Genomic DNA, 19,906 nt, shown 5'->3' with positions numbered 1-19,906 from the left:
AGAATGTGGGCGATTGCCTGTGTGCGATCGTAAAATGTAGGCTGCAGCGGCTCTTTGATTTCCTTCAACAGGAGGGGAAAATATCCCGCAGAGAGGCACTGTAGGCTTTGAGCGTCTTAGCCCTAAGATCGGCTTTGTTCAGCAGCAAGCGAATGGAAGATGATTAAAGCTGAGATGACTCCGAGAGCTTTAGTTCTGTTCAAGCAAAGACACCTTGACATATGACAACAAAAGCTGTGGACGATGTAAACAGAAGATTATGTTGTGTACAGTTAACTTTTGCCACAAGCTTTATGTGCTCTTTGCAGGGGTGGATTTAGTGATTTTGGGGGCCCTGGGCAAAACCAGACACAAGGCCTCCCTTATACCTTACTCTTTCCCTCTCTCTGATTGAAAATATTATTGGTATTTTGAATTTTGCAGATTTCCATTGATGCAGTCATTTCCATGAGATCGGCCCAGCCAAATGTAAAGACGTTGGATAGAACGTCTTTGCAGATGTTCAATCCGACATAGTTTCAGACCAATGCCGTCGTTGTGTTAGTAGCAAATGGTCTGTGCACCAATGGGCGTTATGGTCTTAATAGAGCATTGCAATCTAGAGGCAACAGAAAGCGATTGCGCCATTGACCAATAAAAACCTGGTCTTATGTTAATGGCACAGTATTTTTCTGCTATTTAAAAGGCTTGTAATTAAGATGGTAAAATGCGCCTACATAGGTGGGTTCACAACAGAAATGTACTGAATTGTGGTAAATTGTTATGAACCAATTTATAGTGGCAATGTTTTTATTTATGTAAAGGGAAACGCTAAATTCTTTCATCACACACTCGTAGGCTTACCACACGTAATCTTTTTCAAAAAATGTGTCATGATGAGTCCTTGAGTGCTGCTTTAAGGGCTCTTGTTGACGATGCAGACGTCCCTCTATCCGTGCTCAGGGTCTCCTCTCCTCATCCCTCTGTGCGTGCCAGTGTAGATGTAGGCTACTTAAAAGTTTGATTCTACCGCAGCTTTTTAGTGTGTAGATATATTAAGATATATATATAAGTTTTTATGTCATCATTAGGGAAGCCATCGAAACTGTTCTGAATTGGTAAAAATCCAGAGTAATGATAAGGTCTGGGGTTAACTGTTCTGCTTTCGGTTCTTTAAAGTTCCGAAGTGAGATCTCCACCAAAAATTGCAGCGTCGCAACTTATTTGCACGAGTGGCGGAGTTGTGCGTTACTCTGATACACACAGTGAATCCCTCTCAGTACAGCCTGAGACACACATAGTGGCAAAGAGAAACAAAAAGATCCAAAGTGTGTCTACATTCCACTCCAGTAGATGCTGACTCTCGTTTTCACAAATGCAATAAAACTCTCACAAGTAAGAGAGGAAATACCATCAGTTTATCAAAACTTTTGGCCAACGAGCAGAACATAAATCTACAGAAATGCACAGTTTTCATCTGTTTGGAGAGCAGCTTTCCATCCTCCTCAACTGCAGGTAACGTTAGCAATGCCGTACAGAGTTTCATCATAAGAATAGGCTAATAAATGAAAGCTAATCACTTAACTAACTGTTTAGCTGCAAGTGTATTTTAAACATATCCGAACTTCTTGTATTGCTGCTAAAGAAACACTTTTTGTTTTCATACAAGAATAATAAACCAATGTTGATTCTTTTTTTAATCAATTGTCTTTTCTTTCTCTAACGAAATAATTAAAAAGAACCGATAAGAGTATTGATAAGTAACCGAAACCATAAGCAGTATTGATAAGAGTACTAGTATCGATAGTATATCCTTTTGATACTCTCTCCATCATCTCTAGTCATCATCCACATGGCAATTACTATTATTGATGTATTATTACTAAACATTGATCAGAATTGTTGTTTTAGCTTGATTGGATGGCAGCTAGAAGGAATGCTACATCACAGCTTTGTTTTATAGCAATGCTATAAATATATATATGAATGATGATCTCTGTCAGTATTCATTTTCCGCAACATTGTGTATTGATTGTTTGCTTTGATATCAATTGAAAGCAAATGAACATGCTGTTGTGTGAGTAATAATGTGACAGCCAAGCCTGGACTGCAGAGTTCTCCCAGCTGTAGTGGTGCATCCAGAGAGCTCAGCTGAATCCAACAAAAGGACTGAGCAGTGGGGGCAAAGGGATTAGGAGGCTTGTAAATACTCGACCCGACATTTCAGATTCTCCCAGTCCTACAGAGGTCAGCTTCTTCTGACCGAAGCCAAGCCAGGGTTTATTTTAGGAGACTAAGAGCCAGAAAAAGATGTCGATGCACATTTTGAGAGTTTACAGTTTGAGTAAAACAGGCATGTGGCAACAGAAAAGAATAATTCCTCGAGCCAATTCCTCAGATGTATTAGCTTCATGAGCACATTTCATAGTGTTGAATTAATCTGTTCACACACACAAGTAAACGCTCATTATCTTTATATTGGTTCACTTATTGCACCGAGCTCGATTTGTCGCGGTTAGTAGAAATGTGACTGTGGCACTGTTTGAATAATGGCCTCCCTGAGGTGACACAGAGAGAGGGAGTGCAGTTATGACGGCGCCACTTTAGCACACTGTCATGCAACGTTAAGTGTGCAGGCTCTTGCACCACACACACAAACATGCTGAGGTCTGTCCTTTAGCAGCCGAAAAAACCAAGATGGCAACTGTCAGAAACCAAGATGGCTATTGTCAAAAACCAACCAAGATTCAAATCGCGAAAAACCAAAAACAAAGGTGGCAAAAACCAAGATGACGACTGCCAAAAAACGAGGGAGGCAGTGTGTGGACTGTCAAACTGCTGTTGGAGTGACTGTTTATACAGTGACTATGTTAATAAATACTAGTTTATGTGTGGGAAATAATGTATGCATTCATTTTCCATCCATCCATATTTTGTCCTTAATACTACTGATCACCAGGTTCGACAATCCCACAGCTGCTCCCCAGCTCTGTACTGACGCTTGCAGACACATTCTAAATATCACGTCATATTTCTTTCTAGCAAAACAGAGAGAGAGCATCAGAGCATCGAAGCATGTGCACTGAGGAGCGCTTGGAGACAGTCGTAGTGTGCACGGGGGAGCGAGTGAAAACAAGAGAGAGCGAGAAATGTGCTCAGCCCATCGTGTGTGCAACAGTGAGCAACACCCCATTTCACTGATCTGTTCTTTGAGGAGAAGGGAGGGGTTCAACACTGAAGGCTGCACAGGGCGCCGTTCACCCTGCTGGGAAGAACGGGGGTCCCTTCTTTCTAATTAACAAGTGCTTGACGGAGCCGCTCAGACCAACGAAGGCGACCGAGCACACAGCCTCCATCTAAGGCGGGGCCCGCCCGTCTGCCGGCGCTTTTGATGCTGATTTGAGCCAATGATGAAGTAAGTCACACTGACATCGGGCCGCACGCAGGCCTTTGAAAGGAAGGAGACAAACATGATGGCTGGCAATATTCGCCACAAGATGACAAGTCTAGACAAATATACCCATCTGACAGTAGACGAGGTCCTGTGTTCACATTTAACGAGACGAGGAGCGCTAGTACCTGCATGAGAAGGAGGTAAATGTAGAGATAAACTGATGGCGACACACAAACACGCTGGATGATGAGCAGAAGATATGTAGCCTCACAAGAATGCAGTGAATTACTGCCACTCAGTTTCCTCCTACATCAGACAAATGACATCCCCCGTGGACATGACGCTAAAACTCACTTACTCACCCGACAAAAACAGTCAAATTTGTTTTTGTGCCAAACACAATATTCTCTGTATCACTGTGGTATAAAACATGACCGCATTGCCCTTTGTGCCATTTTCTTGTGTTACTGTCTCCTTTTAGATGCAACAGTAACTGTTTGCTATGTGAAGATATAGTATAGTAAAGTATACCTGGGCAGAGATGAAGTAACTCTCCCTCTGTGTGTGTTTTTATCTGAGTTTCTCCCTTCTCAGTTGATTTAGCCACAACGTCTGCGTGTTCTAGCAGTGAAACCATGTGCTAGCTCGCTAGCCGCTTTGCACTGCGCTCATATGGTGCTTACAGCTGAACCGTAAACAGTGTTAGCTCTGTCAGCACTTTTGCTGTTGCTTGCGCTATTTGAAGCTCAGCCGTCCCCATGTTGAGATGCACCCGATCTCGTTTTCAGCCCCTTTTATACTTTCTTACCATTCGTGCCTGGTGCACACCGGAGGATTTTTAAATCAAAACTGATTTTACAAAAAGTGGGAGAGGACAGTCATAACAACAGAGCTAACCGTTTTTATATATATATATAAAAATCCGATTGGCAATTCCGGGGATACTCGAAGGTGAAAATCGCGTGATCAAACTTCAGAATCTTTTTTTATAAAAAGTAATCGTTGTGCCGAAAACTTGAGCTAATGCTAATGTTACCTATTCTCTTGGCAATCACATTGTGCTCAAATGTAACCGGGCAAATTGTCTTGTGCTTGGTGAGAGGGGGTATTGCAGATGTCACAGACATGTTATCCACAATTTTATGTCAACATTAGCTTGGCTCATGAGCACGGCATGCCTGGCTCAGACAGACTTTGCCGACACATTTGTGCTTGTGTTGTCAAATAATTACAGAACAAAAGTCAGTTTTTGCTTTTCAATATGTTGAAACAGAATAAAATATTTATTTCTGCCTCCTAACTGACATTTTTTACAGGATCCTGCTTCTCTGAAGATTGTTTTTCTCATCATACTATCGTTTTTTTCCCACTTCTTGAGATAAATATACTTCTGTTATAATTGTACTTTTTAAAACCAGAAGCAGACAGTGCCTCAGCTCTTGTGTACCACCGATGCTCGTACACTTTACACCCACTCTCGTCGCTTCTCGCCAGACCAAAACAGTGAGTCGTGCGTTAGCAAGGAAGTGACAGCTGTAAAAGGGCATTTTGAACCCCCTGGGAGAAGATAAGGTTGGAGGAGATGCGATGCCGCCCCTCCTTTAAGTTATACGGACTTTGAAATCTGTGTTTTTCCTGGCGCAGAATGCTTCTTTCTTACCTATCTGCTTGTTGCAGTACACACGGTTATGTTCTTCTGCTCTTTGTGCACTTTTAACTGTGTGCATCAGAAGCCTCAGTAAACATTTCACTTGTTACAAGCAGCTTCCATTTATCTTTATATAGAAAAGTCTGTGTGAAAAGAACATAACCAGTAGAGGTAGAGACAGCAGACTTAGAAGGTGAAGGATTTTTGCATCTGTTTTTCAATGGTGAGAGGAATTCTTTTTGAAGTCCATGGTTTACTGGACTGTGTTCATAAATGAGACACGGGCATTCCCTACTTTGCTAATTTTTAAAATGTAAATCAGGTGCATGTCCTTCATATCCATTTTATCAGAAGAGAAGCATTGTTATTCACTGTATAATGTTTGAAAGCAGTAGCTTGTATGAAGGGCGCCACTTTAGACTGAGTAACTGAAATTGTTTCAAATGTCTATTAACTGTCATTTACAAATTCATTTCCACCACAATATGTTAGGTCATTTCTAGAAGGAAGGAATCATTATTTTAACAGGCCCAAATGGCATTGGTCATAGTCATAGACGCCTCAATATATTGTAGATGGGTGAGTTATATAAAAATTTGATATTAGATATAGAGACAAAAAAGAAATCCCAGCCAACAAACGTAAAGAGGCAACAAAATCTCAAACAATCCAGCTTGCTCCGACAGAGGGGGTCAAAGCTTGGTTCTGGCACGACTATTTTCAGCATGGCGGCCGGGTAACAAACGCTCTCATTTTAGAGCTAAACAGTACACTAAAATGTGTTTCTGAGGCGAGAAATAGGCAGTGCAGTAACGGAATATTAATTCATTTTTAGCCCTAGTTCGACTGTTTGATATGAGTTTTGCGAGCCTGTTCCTTGCAATGGACCGACCAAATTTGCATAAAGTTGAGGTTTTGTCGTGATTATGCAAATGTAGATGTAGCGTGGCCAGCTCTCTTGATATCCATAAAAATGAATGGGATCCGTCAACTTCCATACGTCAACGGATTTGATGCATCTCCACCTTCAGTCAGCAGAACCGTGAAGCCCCACCCCGCTGCTCCACAGAGTGTGGTTCTAGTCTTTAGTCATAGTCGATTCATACTAAACGTGTCAGGTGTCCAAATTGCACAAACGTCTACACTGCACTTCCAATGGTGGATCCCCAGAGATATACCGACCAAGTGTGAAGTAGATCGTACGATGAGTTTTCAAGATATGCAAATTATAAACCAATGATTTGTAAGCTTGTCTTGTTTTTAAAATCTCTCAACAAAAATAAACAGCTGTAGCATCTCTTCTGGTTGCTCTACTCATTTTACGTGATAAAAATACATCAGCAGCCTCCTGACCGGCTGCAGCTCTAAATGTGAGTCATGTGCGTGATGCAAGGAGAGACTTCCGTGACCGTGAGGGATTTCTCCTGGGTCACAAGCCTCTACGGGATTCAGTCCACATCCGTTTGCCTTTCTTTGTTGTATTGCTCCGGACTACTTCTTCTTAGCAGCGTTAGCCGCTGCCCTTCGGGGCATTCGGCTATCGGGTTGTTTGACCGTCTCGGCGTGTCCAAAGGAAGTGATAGTTAAAAAGATTAACGTCCATCATATGAGCCTGTTTCCTCAGGGCTGCCATGAGAATATAGGGTGTCTGTGAAACACTGGCCACACTGCCAACAAAACCGCTTCTGATCTCATTAACCTCCAGGCGACACATCCAACATATACAGTATCATATCCATATCCCCTCTCACTTTATACATGCGTGTGTGCATGTATGTGCTGAGGGTCGCTGTCATGAGGAGATAGCAGTTTCCCTCCTGGGGGTTATCTGTGACTTTGTGCTTCTCGATGAGCTTCTTTTCCTCATGCTCAACTCCCAGGGGTGCTCCTCTTTCATGAACAGTCCCAGCTCCTCATTATTCCTCTTTCACATGTCGCTAAGAACACGGCACTCTTCCCACCTGTGGGACTCCGTGGATGTCGTCGTATGTCACGGATCTAATTTGTCTTGATCTTTTGCGTTTCCTTTGATCTCCGCTGTGCTTTCTGAGCATCAACTTCGCTCGACTCTCCGTGACAAAGTTCTGTCAGTGTTACTATAAAGTACACTGTCGTATTGTCACTACTGCTACTCTGTATCTCCGGCTCCGCTTTGACTTCTACCTTTTATGTCCTCTCCAATGTGAAATCCTTGAACGTGTAATTCCAGAACTGTAAGTATCAAGTTGCTGCTGTAACAGCCTGCGCTCTTCTGGGGAAGGCTTTCTTCCAGATTTTGGGGGATTTTAATTTTATTGTCATTGTGCAAAGTCAACGGAGACGACAAAAAGGCAGCTTAGCAACTAACTGGAAATTCAAACAGCAGCAAAGTGCATGGAGATGTGTATAAATATAAAAGAATGATTCTAAACGGTGAACACAGACTGAATAATGTGCCAATATGGAGATTAACTGTATGAATGCAATTAGTATTCATACAGTTAATGTACAATATGAACAATGAACCGGTATTATGTACTTCATGGAATGTAATATAAATGTGCAATATAACAGGCTAGTACTGTGATTTCCAAAGTGGGTGCTGTTGCACCATGGGATGCCTTAAGAGCCAGCTTCAGGCCTTGTGACCGCTTTTAAGAGTTACACTACACGTTACATTAATGTCCTTAATCTGTTTATATGCGTCACATTATGGCACATATTCTGTACATTACATATTTGTTTACACTTGATTGATCCTTTCCACATTCCTCTGACAATTTTGCACATTTTTGCACAAAACTACCAGTTCTAAAAGCTGTGCAGCTCTTTCAATTCAGATGTATTTTACATATTATTTTACAGTATTTCTTCATATTTGTATATTTATTTCTACTTTATATTTATGTTTCTTAATTTTATTAGTTATCTTTAACTTTTCATTTATTTTTCTCTATTTATGTTAATGCGCCAACACGCCAAAGCAAATTCCTTGTGTGTGAAAACCTCCTCGAAAAGAAACAAGATTCCGATTGTTCTGATCTGATCAGCTGTTACCGCCGTATGAACACAGTGCAGAGAACCTTTTTTAACATATGACAAGGGGTCACAAGTAGACATTGCGTTGTTTTAAAAGGACACACAGCATCGCACTGTAATATAGTCACTCAGCCCCTGCATAGAACTTATGATGTGATATTTATTCCCACAGAGGTCACAGTGATATCTGATCCATATTTTCCCGTCTTCATGCTCGAAGTTACCACAAGGACTTTTAGTAAACAGACCAAAAGTCCAACACCTCATTTTCCAGACGCGAAATGAAGAGGCTCGTTGACTCATCTCCCTCATCTCTGGAGAACCAACAAACAGTCATTAACAGTGAAGTCTTATACATCTCACATGGTTTCTTAGACTGCTGACTTCAAAGAGATGGCCCTCTGCATTGAGAAGCTTTGATGTAATGTGCATGCAGGAGGAATTATGAACCAAGGAGCATTACGTATATATTAAGCTTCTGTGCGTATCCTAATGTCCCTGTGGAGAAAATCTAATTGAATAGATAACAACTTTGGTTAAAAAAATTGATTTGTTCAGCATTTTGATTTCCTTTTACTTTTGTTTCCCCAATACCAGGGCCACAGGTATGAAGGCATGATTTCAGCAGGTGGAGCTCAAGTACACTTTACTGCCTGGGTCGCATAAGGAGAGTTCTGAGTGCAAGTTAAATGTGTGAGGAATGTGAGCTACATCTATCTCCAGCTGCATCCCTCCCTCCCACTCCACATGTCTAAACTGAGACCGCGTGAGCCTGGTTCTTTGCGAGGGTTTAGTCAGGGTGTGAAGTGATCAATATATCTATGTAGTGCAGTGGAGTCTCTTTGTTGCTCATCCATCAATCAATAATTCTTTGTGTTTGCCTCCTTGTTATTGTGGAGGGCCGACCAGCTCCGAGATACTGAATGCTGGCAAAGTTTGTTCCTCTTCGTCTGTGAACTCTGTCAGGATTGATCACCTAATCAGCTGGTGTGAATCAGCACTTCTTCATCATCGTGTGAACCCTCTTAAAGGATCAAGCCGATGGTGTTCTGTATTTTTCAGATTGTCAAAAAAAGTATTGTCTCATAGACAGAGTCGACTATATCTTATTCCTCTGTGGCATGGAGCGCAACTGTGGTACAAAAACACCACAAAGAGCCACAGGTTGGTACTTCTTCCTTCATTTCCAGTAACATCGGCACTCTAGTTAATTCTGCATTAAAGTTAAACCTGCAGTGCCAACTTTTTTTAAATTGGGGAAAAAAGGAATAAAACTATACATTTGTGACCCAAGCTACACTCTTCCACCCAGTTTCATAAAAGTCGGGCCAGCAATTTTTCCACAATCTACAAACAAGCCAACTAGAAGGTCAAGTAGAAGGAGAGCACAGACAAAAAAAACAAGCCAACTAGATGGAATGCGCAGACCTCCGCCAAGGCCAAATGTACCATGTCGCAATGTTAATGAAAGTGAACATTTTTTTCTGTATCTGGCCTGGGTTTCAGATCCGCTCCAAATTGAATGGGTTCTTCCTTTTCCCCGTGCACCACCCTTCCATGTTTAATAAAAAAAAAATCAGGCCTGTAGTTTTCTAAAACCCTGTTGACAAACAGACAAGCAAACCGAAAAACAAAACACATTTTTGCCGTAGGTATCTAGAAGGGCATTCGGTGAGCACAGACCTCCGGCAATTACGTTTCCATAATTGAAAAATAATTTGAGTATGCGCCCTGTGATGCTGATCTGCTTACAAAATTGAATTGGTTCTTCCTTGGCTCCATGCTAAACCCTTCCACCAAGTTCCAATAAAATCGGCCCGGTAGTTTTTCCACAATCCTGGACAAACAAAACAGACCGAAGACATAACCTACTACCATGAAAGTTGAAAGTGGAGGATTAAAGTATCACCAAAGTAACTACAAATCATCTGTAGCCAGACATGAACGTCTGATTCATGCTCTGGGGACCATGAATGTTGGTACAAAATTGCATCATAATCCATCCAGTAGTTGTTGAGATATTTCAGTCTGGACCAAAGCGGTGGACCAATAAACAAAACAGACGTGGCCATCCCTCGAGCCCCACCCCTAGCAGGGATAAAAATATAAAAATAACCAAGCAACAAGATGTTTGAAATTCCATTTCAGCTATTGAATTGGATTTCTATTTTTCTCTTCTAAACATGCAGCTGCTTGTGGAGACCAGTGTGATACATTACTGTTGTGTCTGTTGGGCTGTTTGTGGTTTATTTAATCAAAGCTTAATGTAAAACAAACACTAACAGTATTTAGGTTACCCCATTTAGTGTACTTAGAATATGTAGTATTGCTCCCTCATGTGTACTTAACAACTTCATATTTCTATTTCATGTCTTTTAGTGCCCGCCATGGACGAGGCAGAGAAGTACCAACAAAGGCTGCAAGCCATAGCGGTGAGAATGTCATTCTTCTACTTGTGTCTTTACTTTTGCCCTTTGACTGTCCACTTCAGTCTGCCTTCAACCAACTTGGACTTTCACCTCGTGTCAAAAATAATCTCACCACGCCATCGTTGTCTTATGTCACTTCAGTGGAACGGTCTCGCTTGATCCGCACTGCCCGAAGTGAGCGAGCTAAGAACATTCCCCGCCTGACTTTCTGGGAAATATTCGCTGATCTGTGAAGCGAAAGGTTGGAGGGCCAGAGTGGAGCCCGCCTGACCCCTCTCCCTGACGTTGAATCCGTCCAACCGCGAGTGACCCACTTCAGTGGCCCGGAGTGGGCATCGGCATGTTTGCAGCTTACGTTAGCGGCGCGGATACGGAGCCGGCATGCGCACAATGTGCTGCGTCGCTGAACTATTTCTCCCGGCATCCCTGCCCTCCGCCAGCTGCATCTCCCCGCTTTAATCTGTCGGACACGTCTCCTAAAAATATCCCCCCTCTCTCTCTCTATATCTCTCTTTGCTCACTCTCTCTGCTTTCGTACAGAAGAAGTCCTTGTCTACGGGGACCATGACTGTGAAGGGGTGTTACTAAAGAATTATATAAAAAAACGGGTGTAACCCACCACCATAAGTACAGTGTTCTTGGATCAAGTTTTGTCTGTTGTTAGTAGAAGAAGCAGCTGTTGCTTAAGTTGTCTTTAACCTGCTTTTTCGGGGAATCATTTTCTTTGGCGTTGAGAGATAACTTACAGAAGGACTCCTTGTCAGTGAAAGGTAAGTAGTAAGTAGAACATTTTGCAAATAATATTTTGCTGTGTGCGTTAGATTACGGAAACGAATTCCAAGCAGTGTAACTCTAAAGACCAATAGTTGTGACATTTTCTGTGAAAGCTGCGGAAGGAAAGCGAGGGGAGTTGGGATTGAGTATTGGTACAAAGACACTGTAAAACATCCTGCTTTATCGGCTTTTCTTTCACAGTGGCGTCACTGTCTCAATTAACTCTTCAATTCATAACCACCTTGTAGGATTCTAGATTTCCCCTGATTGCTCTTTAACTGCCTACTTATCGCGTTCTCTTTGACGACACGCCTCAACAAATGAGACAGGGAAGACCAACTCCCTCCAAGACTCTTTTCTTCTTTACTAATCATTCCCTCTTTGAGGATTTAACTTCTTCTGTCACCAGGAGAGGCGACGGAGGCAGGAAGAAGAGGAGAGGCTGACGAGGGACACGGAGGAGGAGTGGTTGAAGACGGCCCAGGAAAAGGTGAGATTTAAGTTTTTCCGATATACTTTTCGTTATCCCACTTTTTGAGACGTTTTGAGAATACGCTTTACTAGCTCTCTTAGATAGAGTTGGATAAGAGGATTGTTTTCATCTAATTCTCAATCACAAAAATGACAAAAATATTCCGGAAATAATAATGAACTCTTTTTTTGTAAATGCTGTGAAAACAGACGGCTGGGATCTAGCTCTTTTTGGTTTTCATTGTTTTCCCTCTTCTACAGCTGCTTCATGTCAAAGAAAAAATGACCACTGGTGTGTCCCACCCTCATGTCATGTCTTCTGACTTCTTAGCCAACGCCTAGCTCTAATGTTCTGGGTGGGGTCACTATGACTTCATTATTACTCTGATTTACTCACAATCGCAAGTTGTTTTTCGGTCCAATGAGCGCGTTGCATTAGATTTGTTGAAAAAGCTCACTGCTGTTTATTTAGTTTGGTCCTGGTCTCGCCCACAGAGAATCGGATACATGAGTTGGATCAATCAAAGGGGTTTGGGGGGCTTCAAGTGTTTGGAAAGGCTTTGTCGAGGTTTCAGGTTGTCACTCCCGCTCACACCACAGCCAGGCAATGACTGACAGATCGTATCTTAACACCAGGAGCGGGTTGTCTGGGGGGCTTTGGATCAAGGAGCCGTTGACACCTTTTCACTGTCACTCTCACAGACAACAGCAGTCTGCTGGCCTTACTCATCCTCAGCAAGAACCGGCAGCGCCCGCAGGCCTCGTTCGTGTCTGCAGAGGAGCCAAAATGGCAGAGGAGTGTGCCTTGATCAGCTGAATGATTGTCAACACGGGCACAAGGCTTGGTGTGCACAACGTGTTTGTTTTGGTTTTGTAACTTTTTTTCTGACAGCGTTGCTGCTAACAGCATCTGTGTCCAGGCACAGCTGGTCTGTGGAGCTTTTGGGTTTCCACAGATACTGGAGTGTAGGGTTCTGTCGTGAGCGTGATACTCTGTAGCATTACCGTTTTTGGGAGACAAATTCCACCAAAAGGCTGAGGCGCTGTCCATGGTTTTGAAAGGTGCGATCGGTAGATGTGCTCAGTGTTAAATGATTTCCATCCTGATGAAAACACTTATGATGGGTCATTAGCGCTTACATGTGTGCATGCATGTACCTGCGATACACTTAACCGTCCCGGTTTTGGGGTTCTGAAAATATGGTCAACCTATCCTAAAATCTTAACTTTGAGTTAAAAGTGAAAATAAGCATTTGAAAACATGAACAAGAATGTTTGCTAAGCAGCCAAACCGAGTTACATAGAGTTACATTTTACCCTATCATACTGTAAGGTACTATTAGCACTAACTAGCTCTACACTGCATTTCCATGTCCTCTACAGTGATCATCAACATTAGATGAAGATGCTTTTTAGGCCTTTACACACTAGTGACTTCTTTTTGTGTGACATTCACTGGCATGTTGATTTATATTTTTTGTTGTATTTGTCACGAGTACTTCCACACAGAGCATGAATATTACCGCATGTTTTTTATTTTGGGTGAGGCGAATAAGAAGGCAACAGCAGAGAAAATCCAAGTGCCAGTATTAGGTGTCACTTAACCTTGACTTAGAATGCTGATGGTAAATCCGACACCAGTACATCTGTAAACTGTATGTGCCATGTGCGACTTGTTGATCACTCAAGTGAGCCAGCAGAAGAGGCCTCAAACTCAGAAATAAACCGAAGGCGCTCAAAGGGTTTAATGAATAATGTCCACCACTCCGAATGTTTGGTGATTTTATCTGTCTCTCTGTCTCGACCTTTAGTTTTGAGCTTGATATTTCTTCTGTCACATTCAGAGGAAGCACTTGAGGGAGCAGTGGCTCAGCGAAGCATCTCCCGTCCTCGACGAGCCCACGACAGGGTGAGCCACGTTTTACCGGATTCATTCACCCGCACTTAATTCAATCACAATTTCAAGATGTTTAAAGTGTTTGAGAAGGGGGAGGGGGGATTTAAGCCGATTTAGTCTGCACTCTGCTGGGACACAGATAACAGATATGCAAAGGCTCACATTTCTGAAGAGATATTTTTGACGCGGGGAGTACAGTATTTTCGTCACAGATACACTTCTATATGGTCCGTGACGAGATCAAACAGGAGGCAGCCATGTGACAGCTGGTGTGATTGAATATAGCCAAGCACAAACACACACACACACACACACTCGACTCATAATGTCTTCTTTTGTCTGGGTCCACTGCATCTTTTATGAGCCTCTTTTTGTCTTAACAAGTATTATGTCTGTGCCGATGTGTGTCAGGGAGCAAACTGAAAGTCAACAGACGCCCGAGGACGAGGAGGCAGCTGACGCCAGAGAAGAGGAGCAAGCCTCCCAAGAAGAACACAAAGAATCCGTCAACTGTACAGCTGCAGTTAGAACACACGACCAGGTGAGACGGGCAGATGTTTCTGGAGAACAAAGCATTCCCACAAAGCTGCAAAACAGCTTTGAATGTATCGCAATTTCATCTGGCAATATCCAGGTTTTCTTGCAAAATGAAAATGTAAAGACATACTGTAATACAGCCCCAAAATATTTTATGATTTAAGTAAACACAGCATCATGTCTCTGGCTAAAATTCTCCTCAGAAGGCTGAAACTATTTTTTTTAAATTTCATCACACAGTGAATACAAAATATGGCACAGAATGATCTCTTCGATCAAAAGATGCAAATTGTATTCAGTTCGGCCTCGTGCCACGCCCCAGGCAGTCGGGTGTTAAATAAATAAACGTTACAGCAAAACAGAAAAAATAATCCACTAGCCCGGTGCAGCTGGGATGTGAGTGCTTCGAATTATGTATCATGAATAAAAAATGGACAACGGGCGCTGCCACATAATGATTTATCGCCGCATGAGTGACTCCACACGGAATTTCACCCTGAATTCGGTGAATAATGAAACAAATGTCCTCCTTGTTTTCACGTTTTTTACGCGAGTATCACTCGTCTGTTTTGCCGCTTGAATTTAACGCGATATTTAAACATCGTTTGATGCATTAACATCTGCATACATTTACCATATATTGTAGCAAATGCTTGATAGCGTGTGAACTCTAAACACAGCCATGTGTTCGGCTTTACTGTACAGCCCCAAATTTAGCTGAGTGTGCGAAACAGCAGGGCTTAAATGGCCGTGGGGTGAAGTAGTCTCAGCACCTCCTGACATGATGCGACAAAGCTTGGTTCAACACTTCTCTGGTGATGACTGTGAAATATTTATGGCAGTGCACAAGTCGGGAGGGGGGGCATGTGTTTAAAGTTGCAGACTCTGTGTCTGTTTTAAGTATGTGACCGCTGAGAGCACTTAAATTGTCTCCTCTCTCTCTCTCTGCCCCGCAGGCTGGCAGTGACGAGGACGAACAAGAAGGTAAGAAGTCAGCCGGAGGGGGGGGGGCTGTGAATGTCATTAGCTCACCATTGGCCTCCATCTCTGACTGTTACGCCTGCCCAGAATCTTTTCTCTCCTGACAGATGATAATTTACCCGAACTAAGTCTCTGCGTGAAGAATAGTGGTTTTAATCGGGGTGACAGAATGGAGCCGCTGCTAGGGGAACAGCTCATTTTGACGGCGACGACATCTCTTACACTCTTTGGCTCATGCATCTGTGCGAGAAGCACTTTGAGGGCAGGGGTTTATCCAAAACCTTTTCAGCCAACGTGCGCAAAGTTACAGTGGAGTTACAGTTTAAAGCATTCGACACATGGCTGAATAAAGTATGGCCATGGCAACACAGTTGGATATTTCAAGAAATATGTACTGATGAATTTCTTTCATCTGAACTTCATTTAAAAAATGTTATATAAATGAACATTAAGATTCATGCTAAAGGCATATTAGCACATTAAAATCTACAGAAAACTGAGAGAGCTTTTACTAAGTTTGATCTTTAAATTGTTTGATTTATTTCCAATTTTGTCTCTAAACTACCACTATATCGCTGTCTGTTGTAAATGTGGCGACACAGGTCCACATTCATGTGGAGGTCACATGGCCTGACAACTCCACATACTGTTCACTGAAGATATCTGATTTAAAAGACGATCTTTGATGCAAGTTCCATTCCACATTAACTAGCTTTCAGCAAGCTCACTGAGTGCTGCAGTAGCGTAAGATTCTTACCTATCAGATCATAGGTGAATCCCAACCCCAGACAAAAGGGGACGATAGCAGACTAGGCTCATTGGCTCCACTGTGAAAAGTGTCATTGGTTGGCCTGCATGCTCCTTGTTGTGTTTGTCCCACATTATATAAAGGAGCAGGTTAGCTTGCGTTAGCGGTCCCTCTTTCATCAGTCTAGTTATGTGCATTAGTTGAGAACACTAATCTCATTTGGTCTCATTTGAACTGGGAAGTTCCCAGTGGGAAATTTCAACTGGAACGCCCCCTCAAGTCAGATTTCTGATTCGGAAAGTCAGCAGGACCTCACCAACCCTGACCACGAAAATCCAAGATGGCCATCAGCAGTAAAAAGCTGTATTTAAATGCAGTTTATAAGCACTTCTGTGTATGTGTGTCTCAATAATCAGTGGTCAGTTCTGTCGAACTTGTATCTTTGGACATGTTGCTACATTGTTATTATTTGCAAAATACAGACGTAAAGCGGTATTATGATTTCTAAGTTAAGTAATACATTTTTTATTTTAGTTTAACTTAAAAACATACGTTTTCTATTTTCAGTGAATAAAGAGGCCGAGGATCACTTCTCCATACAGATGGCACAGAGGATGTTTCATGAAAGTGGCCAAGAAGGCCGATCAGGTGAGTCACAGGAGTAGACTTTGTTGTAACTTATTACTGTATGAATTTAGTTGTTCAGTATTAATTGTTGCGTTATGACAGGGCTGTAGCTCACAATGAGGATATACAGAGGTAAAGTATTCAGTATTTGTGTCTCAAGTTGTGGTTATTTGAGTCCCCTGAAGTGCAGATTAGCTCATGTAACTTTTTACTTCAAAAGTTTGACTGCAGTTCTTTGTGATTATTTCACTAAGCAGAGCTGGAACGGAACCCAAATGTTTTACCATTAAATATATATGTTGATAAATAGGATACAGAACATGATATTTGAATTAGTCTTTCTATTCTCCTCTTGCAAAATACGAGCCGTTTATTTGCCGCTCTGCCCTCAGGGTAAGACTTAACGATGGAGTTGAGGTGAAAGGCCTGTGAACAATGTTATATTCAGCCCACTTTGTTATTTCTGTTTGTTCATTATTATTTTTTGCACGCTGAAGGGCTTATTGTGTCTCTATATGGTCCATTGTGTCGGCTCATATTAGTTACACAAGGATCTGGTCCTGACCTGGCATTGACCTTTAGACATCCCGAAGTTTAACTGAAGAGAATTTTGATATTTTATCTTTATAATTTTAATTCTATTCCGTCTCTCGTATTGCAGTCCTGGGAATGTTGGCGGTGCAGGTCGAGAGAGACCCCAAGACAGGAGCCACTGTCGTCAGGTCGGTTGCGCCTGTGTCCACGCCGGCCGGCGCGTCACCAGCAACCACCGTCTTTGACGACGGCAGGAAGAGCATCCATGCCGTCGGCGGATCGGGAAGTCAACCCTCTACCGAAGAGCTCGGGCAGATCCTGAGCATTGTCGACGGCATGGGGATGAAAGTGTTGTTGGAGGAGGTCGCGGTCACGCCGAACCAGGCGGAGACAAAGACAAAGAGTTTAGAAGCCAGCAGACCTGCGGAGGGACAAGTCATGTCTTTCTCTACCCGTCCTGCCGCGTCAAAGGACGACTATACACCGTTCAACATATATAGGGGCGAAGACTTGGAAGATGAGCTGGGGATAGAGGCCTGCTCTGCAAGTATGGCACACGAGGAGGATAAAAAAGAGGACAGGAGCATCATGGCGGGCGGAGACATTGCAGGAGAAGTGGAGAACGTTGAGGATCTGAGGTTGGAGGAAGGCCCGGTCACTCTCGTGTTCATGGGATACACGGACACCGACCAAGACGATGGCCAAGAGGAACAGGGAGGCATGCTGACCGCGGAGCGCGTGATCATCACCGAGGAGGGAGAAGAACACGTCTTAGGACCTGAAACGTCTGCTTCACCTCAGGAAGGGAAAGAGTCCCGAGTGTTTCAGGACGTCCCCTTGGACGGGAACGGGGCAGGAGTTGAAGCCCAGCGAGAGCAAGGTGATAATGGGCAGAAGAACTCATCTTCACCCAGTAAAGCCGATTCCAAGCGCAAGACCTGTCAGTGTTGCTCTGTCATGTAAGAACACGACTGAAGAGAGAGGCGCTTCATGCTGCCCAAATGACTGATACAAGAGACTAGACCACCACCTGATGCGGTCTTTACAATGGTATTCGGATCTGAGCACCCATCACGTCACCTCACATTGCCAAAGAAAGACGTGTATCGTGTTGTGGGTCTGATACAATCCACTTCCTCCCTCTGGTGGACAAAGCTGAGAATGTCAACATGCCCTCATGAAGAGACACAGATATTTCTCCTCTCTAATGTCCCATAGGACTTGTTCTGTGCCTTATCAGCCAAAACATTTCCATATGTTTGGCTGTTGTTTGCTCTGCGCATGGAAAAAGCCAAAGAGCAGAAGAAGCATTAATATTTCTAACAGTAATTATGGTGTGATTCATTGTGTCTACTTAATTTTTTATTTGAAAAATGTAAAAGAAAAAAGAGGGATATTTGTAACAACACCCTTGAAGCTTTTAAAGTTGTACTTTCTTACCTACTACTACTTCTCAGGGCTTTAGCTTCCATATGGGACACCAGCGATGTTTCTCAGAATTTGGGATTTTCAATGTCATTGGAGGATTTGTATTCTTTAACTACACATCAATTTCACAAGTTGAGTTCTTTCAACTCAAGACATTTTTTAGGACACTAGTGCAGCATCGGAACGGGCAGATCACTTGACCTCTGTTATTTCTCGAGAACCACTCATCCAAACAACCTAACACTCTTCACCTGGCTTCCTTGGTTCTTGAGCAATACACCCGTCAGGTGTGAAGTCAAACGGATCAATGGGTTTCAAGAAAAATTGAAGGACAGAGACTCGTTTAATTTCAGTTAAATTACCTCCTGGCAAGAGAGCGAAGTTCAAACTGTAGCTTTAAGTTTGACTATTTTAGGCTTAAATCATGCATTGAAACAAGGGGTTTGGTATTTATCCTACACAATTATGTTCTCAGCAATGTGGGAAAAGCATTGAAACTGCATTTGGGCAAAAGTATGAGTTTAGAATTTGCCAAAAAGAAGTTATTAAGCAGTTACATTTCGATCAATCTTTTTTTGAAAAGAACATTCACAGACTTTTCATTGCAGGTTGAGTAACACTGCAGGAATTTCCATTTCTAAAACTTTGTATTCATATCTGCTACAGTGCAACTATGTGCTAAGCTTTTTATTATTTTTTATCGCTGTCATTTGTTATTCAATTGATTCATTACAGTGGATGTTTACTGGAATATATTTGATTATAAAACTGAATGTGATTTGTATGTTCTCCAATTTCTTTAAAATCCCACATAGGATTCAAACTGTACTGTATTTGTATGCAAACACACACAAAAAAAAACTTCCACATCTCTTTACAAATCAACAGTATTGGGCTCACATTCAATGTTTCACTAAAGTCTAACTTACAAACTATCATTACATTCTGCTGGTTAGACAATGGAAGAGAAACACTTGAATCACTACAATGCTGCTGCTGGTCATCTGAACTGCTTCTCAAAAAGGATTTTGTTTGCTCACATGACAGAGGACAGGAAGGTACAGGTGATACATGTAAGCAGATCAACTGGATCATTCATATTTCCATCGGGCTTCGTACTATCCGAACAGGAGTTGAAGGCAGCGCTACAGTCAGGTGGGTCTCTTCCTTTTTTTTTTTTATGATATGATTAGGTTTTAAAGGTAAAGGTTTGTCGAGACATAGCAAAAGAAAACAACAACATATGTCATAATATTCAAAACTTGTGTGAGAATATAACTAAAGTGAGAATGATACAATTTGTGTGGGTGCAATACAGGCATTTATGCCCAAATACCGGATAACGGAGTCATGACACTGCATGTACAATGTTACTTAAGTAGGCAAGTATTTAAATAGTTTTGAATAGCATTCTTCATAACAACATAAACAGGTTAAGCTC

The 19,906-nt window shown here is 42.3% G+C and overlaps 1 protein-coding gene across 1 annotated transcript in view; it reads left to right on the top strand.

Annotated features, from left to right (window-relative positions):
- LOC129098771 (paralemmin-2-like) overlaps positions 1 to 19,268 on the top strand; it is a 28,118-nt gene extending 8,850 nt beyond the window's left edge. The window contains exons 2-8 of the mRNA XM_054607874.1: positions 10,419 to 10,471; positions 11,652 to 11,732; positions 13,558 to 13,622; positions 14,022 to 14,151; positions 15,104 to 15,131; positions 16,444 to 16,524; positions 17,165 to 19,268. Of these exons, the coding sequence (XP_054463849.1) occupies positions 10,427 to 10,471; positions 11,652 to 11,732; positions 13,558 to 13,622; positions 14,022 to 14,151; positions 15,104 to 15,131; positions 16,444 to 16,524; positions 17,165 to 18,000 (1,266 nt within the window). The 5' untranslated portion in view covers positions 10,419 to 10,426 and the 3' untranslated portion in view covers positions 18,001 to 19,268. The remainder of the gene's footprint in view (positions 1 to 10,418; positions 10,472 to 11,651; positions 11,733 to 13,557; positions 13,623 to 14,021; positions 14,152 to 15,103; positions 15,132 to 16,443; positions 16,525 to 17,164) is intronic.
- The last annotated feature ends 638 nt before the right edge of the window (positions 19,269 to 19,906 follow it).

The sequence above is a fragment of the Anoplopoma fimbria genome, chromosome 11 (assembly GCF_027596085.1).
Source record: "Anoplopoma fimbria isolate UVic2021 breed Golden Eagle Sablefish chromosome 11, Afim_UVic_2022, whole genome shotgun sequence".
NCBI lineage: Eukaryota > Metazoa > Chordata > Actinopteri > Perciformes > Anoplopomatidae > Anoplopoma > Anoplopoma fimbria.
Note: the sequence above shows the minus strand (reverse complement) of the source record. Positions and strands in the feature narration are given on the sequence as shown.